General features: G+C 48.1%; 1 protein-coding gene across 1 annotated transcript in view; it reads left to right on the top strand.

Moving 5' to 3' along the window:
- The window catches only part of Dscam (DS cell adhesion molecule), a 527122-nt gene that overhangs the window by 497912 nt on the left and 14194 nt on the right, over nucleotides 1–15016 (top strand). Inside the window, exons 30-32 of the mRNA XM_055614797.1 lie at nucleotides 382–531; nucleotides 9111–9308; nucleotides 10882–11184. Coding sequence (XP_055470772.1) covers nucleotides 382–531; nucleotides 9111–9308; nucleotides 10882–11184 — 651 coding nt within the window. The remainder of the gene's footprint in view (nucleotides 1–381; nucleotides 532–9110; nucleotides 9309–10881; nucleotides 11185–15016) is intronic.

Here is a 15016-nt window from a genome sequence, read left to right as displayed (position 1 = left end):
CTTCATCCTCAAAACACCAAGGTCAGTGTGACAGCAGCCCCAGTGTGGTGGGTTGCGAGGTTTTGCTCCCTAGTTCTGCAGAGCGTTTTAGCAGCCGAAGGGCCTGTCCCACAGGGTGACCCTGTTCCTGGGAGCACTGGCCTTTCCCACTGCATCGGGCAAGCCTCAGACAAATACTTAAACCCCAGAGTGTGCCAGCTGCTCAGCCACACCCAGTGCTGTTGGCTTCTTGAAAAGCTGAGCCACACAGAAAGGACATGCCTCGGCGTAGCTGACTTCCTGTGCCCCGGAGTGTGTGACTCTGGACAGACACAGATGCAGAGCTGGCACTTGTCCTGTCTTTACTAACAGCTTGCTTTTCCCTCGTGCTCCCTCTTGCAGATGACCGCTCCACGGTCCTGCTGACAGATGCCGACTTTGGGGAGGCGGCTAAGCAGAAGTCGCTGACCGTGACCCACACGGTGCATTACCAGTCAGTGTCCCAGGCTACCGGGCCCCTAGTGGATGTGTCCGATGCTCGGCCAGGAACAAGTGAGTGGTCTACAGCGCTCGGAATGTGTGGGTGTTACCAATGCTGGCACTATTCGTGTCCCTAGCAAACAGAGCAGTGAGGCTTCTCAACTGCATACCTACATAACAGGCGTAATTAATTTTTGATTGGGATGTTGAGATTTTGTTTAATACTTGACAGTGTTAGGTGTGTGTCAACTCAAACCAACAAATCTTGGTCTTGGTTTACTGTAAGAATTGCTAGAAATTTTAGGTGAATTGAATCCTTTGAATTTTATACAGCCTGAGGAAGAGAAGGGTGACCAACTGCAGTGTGCTTGGCAGTGTCCCCTTTGGCGGAAGGAGCACTCTCACATGTGCTGTCCGCAGCAGCCTTCCAAGGCCCCTCCTCACAAAGCAGATGTCAGACATTTTGTTTCACTTGTTGGATGGTGGCTTTTCAGACAGCCCCACTGTACTCGTGAGGTGGGAAAGCCTGGAAGCTGCCGTACACGTTTGACCTCAAACATGCGTCTCCTAGACACACAAAGAAAAATGATGGTTCTGGCTAACTAGAGACTTTCTTGTGCTTAATTATTCATATTTGCATTCATAATAGATGGAAAATAATTACTGCAAAGAAGTTAAGTCTCCTAACGTGCATCTAGCTTATTAATTAGATAGTCTTGTTTCTTCATAATTGAAACTATTCAATTAAATCCCTTTAAAGGGTGAGAAATTGATGTTCCAATTGTTGTCATTTTGGAAGCTTTGCTATCTAGCTTTTAAATCCATAATCACTCTCTTTGCAAAAATTCACACTTCGATAGCAATACAATATTATAATGAAAGCCCATGACATATCGCTGGAGGCTGTGGTCTGCAGGTTCTAGCTTGTGCCGTGTAGGAAGCTTCCTGAAGCAACTGACCAGTTCCCAACCCAGGTTGTTGTAACAATCAGGAAAGCATTGAACAGGGTTGAGGATCACCTGAGCCAGTTTTGTTTGGTTTGTCCCTGTGCCAAGCCTGTTTCCTTCCTTCTGAGAATGACAAAACGTTCTGAACACATAAGAAGGATGTGAGAGAAACAGCTAGCTCTCTGGATTTGTGTCTACAAGCTAAGAGCCATGTTCCTGAAATGCTTCAAGGCCCCGGACTACTGTCCAGCTAGTGGCTTCATCGCTGTGGTCTGAGGTCTGGCTTCAGCCTCTTCATGGCAATGCCGTCTGAGGTTTCTCGACCACTCTTTGCTCTTAGAGCAAGGGAAAGTTGACAAATCTGGAAGCTATGTCTTGCCTGCCTTGATCATAGCACATCGGTTAGACCTGCCAGGTAAAAAGTCACACAGAATTATCCTTTCCTTTGACAAGCCAAAGAACAAAGCCATGCACAGTGGCTATCACAAATACTTAATGCAGGAGAAGAGGCAGTGACAGGAATGTACCAGAAATGTCTAGTTGCATGAAAAACAAGCCCTGGCATATGGGAAGTGTTTGTAATGGCATTTAAAATGTCAACGGAGATGATGTGCAGATGCTACAAACCAGGTACGCCAGTAAGCAGCAGGCACTCTGGGAGGAATGTGCTGCATGGCTCCTGGCTATGACGATGTTCATTCATTCAGCATTTAGAAATGTTCTTCAGGTTTTACTTTGCACATGTGGCTCATACTCAGCAGCAGGAATGTGCTGTGAGTGAAATGGAGATGCGTATTTTCATCTCAGTGGGAAGGCAGATACTAAACAAGGAATGGATCTTCTTTCTCATGAAATGTGAGATAAAGAAAAGACAGAATAAAGAGATGTAGAGTCAAGCCAGTCTGGTGCAGGGATGTGGGGAGCTCCATGGCCCTGGGTTCTTTGGGAAGACCTCCATGGAAGAGGAGGTACAAACCAAGTTCAGGGGGAAACCAAGGTCATCAGGGGGAGAGCTGGAACTGACTGTCAGGAGCCGGCAGGAAGGGAAAAGCTCCAGGACTCTCCAGAGTTCTGATATAGACACAGCCCTGTGGTAAGAGAGAGTGAGGCAGAAGCAGCTGCCCACAGCAGGCCATGCGTTTGAGTTTCATTCTGATATCCTTTCAGTGTTCCCCTGGGATCCCGCCTGGCTCTCCCCCAGAAGCACCACTACCTGAGAACACGTTTCTTTCCTTTACAGTAAATGTCATTAAGCCATGCTGACAGCAGGCAAAGCTATCCAAATGCACGCATTATCCCTAGTTCTTCCCCCATTGCCCAGCGTCATTCTGAAAACACTCGTGAAGACATTTGGCATATCTTCACTTTCCCCTTAACTGCCTCCTCTAAACTAACAGTGTGAGGGAACAGCCATACTCAAGTTTGCTTTGTTTTTAATGAAGACGGTGGCTAACTCGCCCCACAGCAGCTTCAGGAGCTCGAACTGCAGGACATTCTGGAGCCCAGCTTCTCACCAGCTCTTGCTCCCTGAAGCTTGCCACCACCTCTGCCCAGGTGTCACGTCTTGCAACACACCCCTGTGGTCGTGTGGCCTAAGCCAGGCCTCATGGCAGCTTGTTGCGTTTACAGAGATTCGACTGAAAGGCCGGCTCTGTCAGGGGTTCTGCCTCTGCAGATGCAGCCCCACACAAATCCGACCCTTCTTCACAGAGAAAGATTCCACCTGTACCACACAGGGCTGAGGCTCCCTGATCACAGCTCCCTCAGACACACAATGCAACACGCGTGTTTTCGTTAAGTTAGACACTATTAGGAAGCTGTGGTCTGAAGTGTGTGCGAGGGCACACGCAAGTTCTGTGCAAACACCATGTCCTCTTGTCAGAGTCCTGAGCGTCTGCAGGCTTTGGTACCCAGGGAGGTTCTGGGAGAAGTCCTGATGGATGCCAAAGCTTCTATGATCCAACTAGATCCCTCATAGTCTCAACTACAAAAGGCACCAATTCTTCCATCCTCTGCATTGGGATGTTGCTATTGCAGGAGCCTCTGTTTATTTCCAGAGCGTCGGAAAGCTGGTGTTTGTATACAAACATGAGTGTACTACAGCATTTGTGTTCCCAAGTATTTTATTAGCTTGACAGAGGGTTGTGCCAAATTCTTATCATGTGACTGAGGGATGGAAACAATGTGCCATTCATTGCTTTACGCATGCGAAGGCACATCTTCCGGCCATGTCTTCTGCTCAGTTTACATCCTTTCTCCTGCATGGATGATGTCGGGGTGACACACTTGAATCCAGGGCTCTGTTCACATCCTGCTGCCAGCACATGCTGAAGTGTGTGACACCCTCAGGCACCTGGTAAATCCTGATGGGCTACAGAGTGCTGAAGTCAGAACAATAGGAATAGGAGGGAAAGGATATTTAACTCACTTAGGTAGAACCTGGGAAGTCGGTCAGTTCCCACACTTTCTCATCCATCTCCAGAGATTTCTGTTAGCAGGTGTGTGTACCCTAACCTTCTGGAAAGCTCACATTCTTTCTTCCCCACTGACAGAAAAGTGCCCACTATATCATCTCCTGGGAAAACTAGCGAAGTATGTGGGTGTGACGACCTATATGAATTTTTAGGGGCTGGATATTGTATTCACCTAAAAGCTACTTGTTCATTCATTTATCAGTTTTATCAGTTTGCTCACTTGCATACAGAGCATTTACCAAGCATCCATTAAATATCACCTTTCCTTGGTATCTATGGGTTCTAGGTCCTCCAAGTTGCTAAAAGTCATGGCTGCTCAAGTATAAAATAGCTTTCTTGGTTTGTTTTCTATCACCATGATAAAGTCATGATCAGCATCAATATGGGGAGGAAATGAGTCATTCCAGCTCAGACCTCCCAGGGTGTGGTCCATCACAGAGGGAAATTAGGGCAGGAGCTCAAGCCTTACAGAACTGGAGGTAGGAGCTGATCTAGATAGAGGTCAGGAGGGTGCTGTTTACTGGCTTGCTCTCCGAGCTTTCTCAGCCAGCTGTAGAATACAGCCCAGGACCCCCTGCCGGGAGGGCATGATAGGCTGGGCCCTTCTCCATCAGTCATCAATCAAGAGAATGCCTCCACCAACCTATGGATAAGCCAGGCTGACAGAGGCACTCTCTCTCTCTTGACGTTCCCTCTTCCTACATGACCTAGCCTGTGATAAGTCAACAAAACAGCGACCACCACAATGGCGTGGTGTTTCTGTGTAAGACGTACTATCCTCCTCTGTACTTTAAATAATCCGCAGATTTCTCATAATGCCTGGTATGCTGTACACCTTGTGAATAGCTCTATTCCATCCTACTGAGAAAACGATGGCAAGATGTCGCTACAGATTCGAGATGGACACGTTTTGTTTTCTAGTTATTTGTGGTCAGTGGCCACCGAACCCTTGGCTGTAGAAGCAGTGGATGTCAAGGGCCAAATGATTACAAAGCACTCCTGCTGGGGTCTGGTCCTCACACTGCCCCGGGACACTGACTGTCAGCTTCACGTGCTGCATTTCAATCCTCTCACATAGTCCAGGAAGTCAAGATTCCAGGAGCTGGACTGGCTTGCCAGTCCTCACAACTTGAAAGTGGAACAAATACCGATGAGTCCCAGGCAACCGCACCTGCCACAAGAATCTTTTTAAGCCCAGAAATCGTAGACCCTGGCACTCTGAGATAAAATCTTGGGCACCAGCCCACCCCTTCCCATGTCTGTCTCTCTGCCCCTTAATATCTGGGAAAGCTGGAGCCACTTCTGCCCTGGGGTGACTGCCAGGGCCACTGGAGCTAAGATGTGCCCACAGGTCCTTGCTCCGGAGGCTTTTCCCACCAGTGTGGACCTGCACCCTAGATGCTGAAGTCCACAGCCCACAAGCTGCAACCTTCCAGCACTAATAAACCCAGGAAAGATGGCTGCATTTTGGCCAGGAAGAGGAAGGCTTTGCCATGTATTGGATCCTCACAATGAACATGTCCGACCAGGCTGTGGGCCTGCTGCTCAGGCATCACAGCCTTCCATACCCAGGGTGCTCTGCCACATTCAGATTGCCCAAAGCTAATGGTGGCAATGATGTCACCAGTCTCAGAAATGAGGGGCATGGGCCTGTCCAAATGAGGTCACGAAGTCAGAGTTACAAAGCTGTAGGGTAATGAAACTAGACTTGAAAACCAGGTAACGATTGGAAAGCTCTATGCTTAGTCTCTGTGTGAAGCCTCCATGTATAGATGATACTACATAAAGGACACATGAGAACTAAGAAAGGCTTCATATAACACACAGGTGAATATGCATGCTTGTGTGTGTAGACACACACACATACATGTATCATGTACATATAATGCAATCTCATATCTAATGCACTTGCTTCTGTAGATTCAACCCCCCAGATACTACAACCTAACAATACAAAATAATAACTGGTTTTGTAGCGTCTATATTGTATTGACTTTCATAACTCATATAGACATGTTTAAAAATACATAGGAAGATGTGAATGGATTGTATCCAAACAATGAAAAAAGTTTACATCACACTGAATCTTTGTCGTTGTAACTTTGAATATATCCTCTATCACCCGGAGTTGTACTAGAGTACAGGAAAAAGCGGCCTAGTGGGCAAGCTGACCCAGTGGTCCAGTGCACCGGAGCTCTGGACACACATTTGCTATTTAAATAGGGAAATGGCCAGCTCCACTGTTACTCATGACAAGGCAGCTGAGGCCTCATCTACGAGATGCGGGGAACAGACAGCGGAGGATTAAAAGGGGACTAATCTGCCAGCATGGGACACATGACATGCTTTGTAACCAACCTATCACCCACACAATCCTCTCTGATCCTGACTTCAGGATAATTAAAATAATTTGATTCACTGGGCAGGAACGTAATGTAGATCTAGACCCGGAGTTGAAGGGTCAGGAGTTATTTATACCCCTTGCCCTCTGACTCATTAAGCAAGCTTGCTTAACCACTAAGTTGGGCTTAGATTAGAGGTTTGGAACCTGACAAAGAGCCGCCCATGCAGGAGCATAAAATCCCTCCATGAGCCAGTCAGCCATGCCAAGTGACCACTGAGCAGAGCCCAGGCTTTGACCTTGCTGTCTGGGAGGCTATCAGACCTCATTCAATTCAGATGCCAAACAACAGTTGCTAAAACCTGGTTATTAGGAAAAATGTGTCAGGTGCCCTCGTCTTCCCACATCCTGACAGCATCCCAACGCTGGGACGTGTGCGCAGCACAGAACAGAATTGTGGCCTGAGGCTCAGAAAGCTAAAACCGTGACCTACATTTTCACCATTTATCAGGCCGCCGCCAGCACTGCCTCGTCCTGGAGAAAAAGGGATAATGAATAGAATTAACTTAGAAGGGGTTCTGGCTTTGAATAGAAATTTCCTAAGTAAGGAGGTCTCAGTGGGGAAAGGGGCTGTGTGAAGGAAGTCCTCTCCCCACCACTGGGGAAGGAAGGAGCCTAGGCAGGAAGCACTGTGAGAGCCTTGAAGAAAGAGAAGACAGTTAGGGACTTGAGTCTGGCCCAGCTGTGGCATCCAGGCCAAGGGACAACTCAGAATCCTTCACCAGTGTGACTGCAAGAAACCCAAAGAACAAAACTGAGATTCCTCAAGACTTATGTAAGGGGCTGGGTAATTTTCTAGAAAAGACTCATTAGCATTTAAATACCAAGCTGTACTTATTTAAGCTCCACTTATCAAGTCAATAGTGCCTGGAGACATTTAGACTCCTACCCATGACACTGCCTTTCCATCTTGTGGAGGACCTCTCTGCAGTGTTCCCCTTCCTTGGGAAAAACACAATTACCATTCACACCTTGTTGTGTACAGGGCTCTGACACTTGGGCATAGCTCATTTGCATTCTCATCAAAGCAAAAAGCTATTTTCTAATAAAGCTTCTTCCATGGAATTTTGCAAGCGATAAAATGTGTCTAAAAAAACAAAATCAATGTAACCAAAAGCATGCACCAGGACTCGGTCTTTTGATGACCCAGAGAATCTTAAAATGTATTGATTCAGCCATCTTCTTGATGTTCCTTTCCTGAATCCTAGAATGATGGATCGTCTCAAAGACCAATAACAGAAACCTGCAGAGGGGGAAATCTTCCATTTATAAGGAAAGGCTTTCCCTGATGCCCAGTGTCAGCATTTCATACTCCAGTGGGGATTATGGACAAGCCATGCTCCTGTGCATGCCCCACTGCAGATCCAGCCAGCCATGGACAGGCCACATGAGGCAGGAAAGCTGTGTCAGGCCTAAGCTGCCATTGTTCATCCATGACATGACTTGAGACTATCCCAGTGATTACTGCGGGCCAGCCTTGTAGATAGCTCTAAGACAGACCCTTTCCTCTACCTGGAGAGAACGCTGAATTAATAAGAGTGTGTAATTGAGCATAGGCAGCCATGTCCAAAGTTGGGTCTCGGTTTGTCCCATTGAAAAAGCACCAGTGCTAAGAACAGAGGGCTCGGCCACACCATTCTAAGAAGCAGAGGATCCAGAAGTGGGAAAGACCTTCCAGGACCCTGGGCTACTTTAAGATGGAGTCCCAGGAAAATTACATCAGGGGACAGAACACTTCCCCTGGTCCATGGAACACCAGAAAAGGTAATATGCTGGCCTATTGCAGGACCAACACATGCTGCTGCTCTGTCCCCTTTCTCACTTCAGGGGCAGGGCTAAGAGCGCGGCCCTACCCACCTGCTGACGGTCCAGATTTTAGGAAGACACAACTCCTAGACAGCAGCCTGCAGACACATGGACCTTGACGCTTGTTACAGCTAGTTGACATGTGTTATCCAGATACCATTTAACTATTCGTTGTCCATGTTAAATAAGCCAAGGCTTCTTCATCGAAGCTCGTATGATGCTATCACATGCTGAGAGAATGTTGGGACAAAAAGAAGATGCAGTCTTTTGTCTTTAGGGGCTTCAGCTTAAACACCTGGATGGAAAGTTATGCGTGAGCTAATGAATAGATTTGAAACCAGAAGTGTTCCAGGGACACTGACAACAGTGTCCTAAGGCTTCAGCAGTCATTGGCCACCCTGGGCTCAGGTGCAACTTGTGGTCCTCCCTGCAGGGGGCACTCTCCCCCTGCACTTCTCCCTTCGTAAGGCCACCAGCCACACAGCACAGGGACTAGCCTGTTCCCACTGTGACCTCCTCTTGACTGATTGTGTATGCAATGACTGTTTTTCTAAATGAGATCATGTTCTGGGGCTCTGGAGTCAAGAGCGAGCATAGCTTGAGGGGCCTGGGGAGTAGGGTGCACTTCAGTCTACACTGACGGGGAACAGAACCTCAGAAAAGAAATCTTGTTCAAACGGATTTGGTCTACTTCCCTTGTCGTATAGGTGTTGATACTTAGAAAATTTAAATGAATGTTTAGGGTCATAAAATTGTTAATAGCCACAAACAAAGTTCTGATCTGCAGCTTCCAAACCCAAATGGGGTGTTCTTCTGCTTATGGGATTTTCTTTTTTTTTTTTTAATACTCAAATATCTGGTGAACTTGGTAAGCCATGAAAGAAGGCAAGAGGGATTTCAGTGGAAAAATCTGAGGAAGGCTTCCTGGGGACTAGGCTGAGAAGGGAGACAGAGGGGGGTTGACAGCTGCTTAAAGTCCTTGACCCCTGAAGACAGGCACTTGTTCCCCCTTGCTCTTTGCAGACCCCACCACCAGGAGGAATGCCAAGGCCGGACCCACAGCGAGAAACCGGTACGCCAGCCAGTGGACCCTCAACAGACCCCATCCCACCATCTCAGCACACACCCTTACCACGGACTGGAGACTGCCCACACCCAGGGCTGCAGGATCCGTGGACAAGGAGAGTGACAGCTACAGTGTCAGCCCGTCTCAAGACACAGGTGGGCCCTGCACGCTTCTGTCTGGGTCATGGGCTTCCCGGCTCCGTGTGGAGGGGAGCCTGGGAAGCCATCTTTCCCTCCTGCCTAACTTCTCTAGTGAAGGTCACTTTCAAATGACAACCGTTTCCCTGCTGGTTCTGGGGCAGCTGTACCTCGCTGTTCGGAAGGCCTTACTGAGCTCTGCAAGCCTGAACTGAGTGCTTATCTTTTGCAGATGTCTTGACTCTCCCACCCATGCTGCTCTCCCTTTCAGTTCCTACCCACAGAGGAGACACTTTTATAGCTCACCCACACAGTGGCAGCAATTGCTCTCCGAGGGCGTCTGACCCACTCCTGCTCCAGCTGACAGCCTGAACCTCACAGCCTTCATGGCAAGGTCATGGCACCCCCGATGGGGACAGAGGCCGATCCTTACAGCAATTAACCAGGTCGGTCATAGGTAAACAAGCCATGACTTGATGGTATACACACCAAGATTTCACTTCCATAAACTTGCAAAAGAAGTTGCATGTGAGCCCAATAGCTGGAGGAGATTTTAATTCTCCTTTTCTTTGTTTCTTCACAACACGCTTCAAAAGCAGGGCTCCAGAGGGGGCATGCCACTGCGGGAGTTTATTTTTATGACTGTTGTTTCTCTTAGAAGTTCTCGGAGGTGATTTCAAACTTTCTGCAGGGTTAACACAGAAACTCCCCTGATGAAGGTGTCAAGGCCGCGGCCCTGCTGCCAGGCTGTGCACTGGGCTGTCCTACTTTCTAGTTCCCATCGAGAGCGGTGACAACAAAGGATGAGACCCGAGACCAGAGACTATTCTGCCTTGTGAAAAACTCAGTCTTCAGGGTGTGTGTGCGTGCGTGTGCGTGCGTGTGCGTGCGTGTGTGTGCGTGTGCGTGCGTGTACACATGCTCACATGTACACATAGAGGCCAAAGGTCAATACTGGGTGTCTTCCTCAGTCACCCCATCTCACGTTTTGGCACAGGGCCTCTCACTGAACCTGGAGCTCACTGATTCAGCTACCCTGATTGGCCAGCAAGCCCCAGGGATCCCCCTGCCCTCCCCAGTGTTTGACATGGGCACTGGAGAGCACACTCCAGGGTCCTCGGGCTAGCATGACGGGCGCTCTGCTGACTGAGCCATCCCTCCAGCCCCTCATCCTCTTAGAATCATCACACCTCCCTTCCCATGGAGGCCGTGGAGCTGATCCTCAACACCCGGCTATCCTGCCAACTGCAGAGCTTCAGAGGTGCAGACATGTGTGTGGTCAGAGCAGGGAGGATAAGGCGGCTTTCACGCTGCCTCCCAACTACCTCTGCCAAAACCGGAGCTGTTTAAAAGAAGAAGGCTTTACTTACTTAGAAAAAAATACAGGGCTGGGACATCTGGCCGCAGCAGCTGGGTTGATGTGAACCCCCTGAACGTGGTGAAACCAGCCTCAGAACCCCCTGACCCGGACAAGCCTCCCTGAGATCCTATGTCTGAAAATTACAGCTACAGGCTAGAAAGCACCATCAAGTTGGTTAGGTGTAGGCCACCAACTGAGTCACTCCCGCTCTTTCTCTCTCCCCTGGCACAGACCGGGCGAGGAGCAGCATGGTCTCCACAGAAAGTGCCTCCTCCACCTACGAAGAGCTGGCCAGGGCCTATGAACACGCCAAGATGGAAGAGCAGCTGAGGCACGCCAAGTTCACCATCACGGAGTGCTTCATATCCGACACGTCCTCCGAGCAGCTGACGGCAGGCACGAACGAGTACACGGACAGTCTGACCTCCAGTACCCCGTCAGAATCGGGGATCTGCAGATTCACCGCGTCTCCCCCCAAGCCTCAGGACGGAGGACGAGTGATGAACATGGCGGTTCCGAAGGCCCACCGGCCAGGTGAGGAGGCAGGCCGGGGTCCGCCGCTTAGAGTGCTATCTCTGGGAACACGCTTTCAGCCCTTGACTAACTGCCGCAGAACAAATCTCTTCAGCAATTATTTGCTGAAAACAGTAATATTCACTTATTTTATTCGTGACTCTGAGATTTGATCAGAGCCTAGTGAGGACGTAAGCAATAGCTGTGGGAGCCACTTCCAGGAAATGGCCAGCTCAGCTGCCAAGTCTCTGATAGCCTTATACCCATGGAAGTGTTTCCAGAAGGTGGAAATACTGAGCGTCCTCATTCATGGTGGGTTAATTCTAGATAATTCCAGATACAAGCATTCTAAATGACAGACAGTCATGGTCTCAAGGTTGGTGAGGAAACCGTACCAGTCAATTTACCATCACTATAACAAATTTCCCTCGGTTGGGCATGTTATAAGGAGAGAAGGCTTATTTAGCTCATGGTCTTGGAGCTCTGATGGTGGGGGACTGACATCAAGTACTGTGAAGTGAGGGTCACATGGTAAATGGCATTTTACGCGTACAAAAACAGAGCCAGGCAGTAAAGGATTCCTAGAACAGCTAGCTCTTCAGATAACTAACACAGAACCAAAAGCCTCATCAAGGGCAGCACCCTGTGACCTGCTGGCCTCACACTGGGTCCCCACTTCTTATGACACCTTCCAGTGTGAGTTAGCACTCTGAAGAGCAAGCTTCCAGCACATCCTCAACCCCAGCACTGACAGCTCCCTTCCACCGTAGGCTGTTGGCCAAAGAGAGCCCGGAGAACTCAGGGCAGAATGAAAGACCCTCTGCTTGGTGAGAAGAATCAGTGGCCAGGAGCTGGGTGTTAGGAGAGTGTCACTGGGAGCTTTGGAAAGTAGAGGAGTCTTAACAGGAGTCAGTATAAAGGACCTCCTTTATCAAGGAACTCATTGAAAATGACAGAACCTGCAAAGTTTAGGTCAGGGGCTAATGTGACCTCTAGCCTGACCTTGTGTGGCTACACTGGGCTGTGAGAACTAAAACTTGACACTTGTTGAGAGCTGATGGACAAAGCTAATGGGTCAAAGGTCCAGTCTTTCACAGTGCTAAGAAGTCCGAGGATTTTATAGTCTAGGCTAAAAGAAAAGGACCAGGAGCCTCTGTCCACTTGAGGGGCTCTGGATGTTCAGAGAAGTTGGAGTCTTAGTTTTCTGAAACTAAGTTATTATGAAACTCAGTTATTATGACCAAACCCACCAGGCCCGTGGGCTGCTGAGCTCAGGAAACACCGTTAGTGTCTTTGTTTTTCCAACTGTGAGAGTTGCCCGCACTCTTCCCTTCACGGACCAGCCAAGGAGGCACATTCAGCATCACACCCCTTTTCCTGAGCTGCAGCTCTGGTACCACTTCAAAAAAAACGTGCCTCCCCTTTTCAGTTACGAACATTGCTTTGGGTTTCATGGCATAGAGCACAACTGAAGGAAGGCCCTAATAAATGCATAAAAATATACAAAATAGGAAGAGCTTATCCAGCAAGTAATCTCCCAAATGGACTCAGGATTGGTGGCAGATGAAATAAAGAGGCAGAACTTCATTTATTTTCACTCGGCCTGCTTCTGCAGGGAGAGAACGTTATTTGTGGGTATTTTATTTCATATATTTTGCTGTTCTTGGTGATTTTTTAAAAGGCAAATGAAGGTGAGATGTGATAAATGTAATGGCTTTTGGACTTTGCTCATCCTAGAGGTGACAAAAACAGCAAGAGGAGAGATGAGCCAGTGGGCATCTTTCTTAGCTCCACTGGCAACCGTAGGTGGGCATAAGGCTGGTATCATTGTACTGGGTTTGCACATAAGCATACTGCAAAATGCAGAGAAGCTGGGAGCAGAGAAAGTGCCAGAGGTACCAGCCAACTTCTGATAGCTGTTAGAATCCCCAGAGTGTAGGGTCTCCACACAGGCTGACGGGAGTGTCTTCCTTTCTCAGTGGCCCCATTAATGTCCCTAAGGCATCCGTTTCCTCTCCACATGCCCTTTAAGTACTCTCTGCTCCTGTAGAAGAGCCCACCACCACTTCCCTTCCACAGTGATTTGGGCATAGAAAATGCTTCCAGGTAGGGTGACTGCCCTACTTTTGCAAGGCTTTAAACCACTAAAGGCTTGACCTTTCTCTCTGATGCCATGTTGTCTGCATGGTTGGATTCAGAATCTGTTATTTAAAGTCTATGGTTTGTTCATGACATTGTTGTCTGGGTCGCTTAGGGCATCCCAGAGATCACCACAGAGCCTATCACCTTAATGCACTATTTAAAGTGAAGGCATTTCACAACTTTAGATATGAATAATTTCTTAAATCAATGTGCATTCTGATGTTCACAAACTCTGATTGGTCTACCCCACAGGGATGGATTATTATTGGATCTTCTTTATGCTTTAGGGGGACATTTCATCCTCTGGGAGCCTTTCCGTTTTTCCTTCATTTGTGTAGAGAGCAGACTTGTGTCTGGAGGCCCCCAGGTCCAGTGTGAGAACAGATCTGAAGGTGTGATGACTCCTGGAGCAGGCACATCAGCTACATCACAGGGGATGACAGGACCATGGTCCTGGGTGACAGTGAGACCAGATTAACCTTTATGGTTTGGGTCAGGAAAGAGAGGGCTGTAAGGTCAGGGCAGAAGTGACAGCAGTCAGTCCTAAACACTGACTGCAAATGACCAAGACTCTGCCACAGTTCTGGTACCAGAATCTGGCCAATGAATAAATCTCTGATTATCTTAATATCGTGCTGGAAGAACATGCAGGGTCTCTTAGGGGCAGCTGAGATGGGAATGAGCCAAGATGGCTGCACTCCTGCCACGTAGAGGACATGCAGAGTTGAAGGCAGTCTGCCTCTCTCGGTGCTGACTGCAGGGTGCACCAAGCGGCCACTCTTTGACCAGTACTTTTAAGCCATCCTCCCTTGTGTCCCTCTGAGTTTGGGATGAGGCATGTCACTTCCTGCATCTGGACACAGTCTTACCATTGTAGGGTAGCTTCATCCTGTCCTTACCACACGCTCTTTTTTTTTTTTTTTTTTTTTTTTTACCTTTCTTCTGTACCAAAAATTATGATCCTAAACTTTCAAATTCCCTACAAATGGGAAGCAGTTTACATGCATGAACTTGACCAGGCCACGGCTCTAAGAAAGGAGGAAACAGGTCTTGAATATTATCTTTCTTTCCCAGGGTCTATAGATGTCCAGTGGGCACCTCGGCAGTGTTCAGTAAGTAATCTTAAGTGAATGAACAGTGTTGGGATCACACACAGAGCTGTGCCTCTGCGTACGGCACACAGTACAGATATCACTGAATATGTGTTTGTATTCAGTGCTGTACTCACGACAAGACTGAGCAATTGGCTAATATTTTAATTCTCAGAAATGATTAGTCAGATACATTCAAATACAAAAGGACCTTGGAGTTTATTCCAATATACTTTTAAGCAAAATGATGGTTGTTTTTCCTCTTGCCCTTGACAAATCCAAACAACTCTCTGCCAGATGGAGGGTAATCCCCCATGGGTCAGAGTCTGGTCTTACATTTTAACACTTCCCAATTTGAATTTTGAAGATCTGTACATTTTAAGTACATTACTAGAACTGGCTTGCTTTCTTCAGTCAGGGATAGCTATTCCCATCTTTAAAAGGGCAAAAGAGTTCAAACTCTACAGTCCTCTGGGGAATTGCTGGAAAGTTTAAGGGGGCTGCTCTTCCTGGTTATGGGACCCTTCCTGGCTTTATGAGTATTTTCAGGCACTTTGTGTCACTCCTTGGCTGAGGCTTCTGCTTGAGTGATGGTGTTTGGCCAGTGCCCTGAGAGATGA

Source organism: Psammomys obesus, unplaced genomic scaffold (assembly GCF_907164565.1).
Source record: "Psammomys obesus unplaced genomic scaffold, mPsaObe1.curated_primary_1811, whole genome shotgun sequence".
Lineage (NCBI taxonomy): Eukaryota > Metazoa > Chordata > Mammalia > Rodentia > Muridae > Psammomys > Psammomys obesus.
The sequence above is the reverse complement of the archived record's forward strand: the minus strand, read 5'-3'. Positions and strand labels throughout refer to the sequence as shown.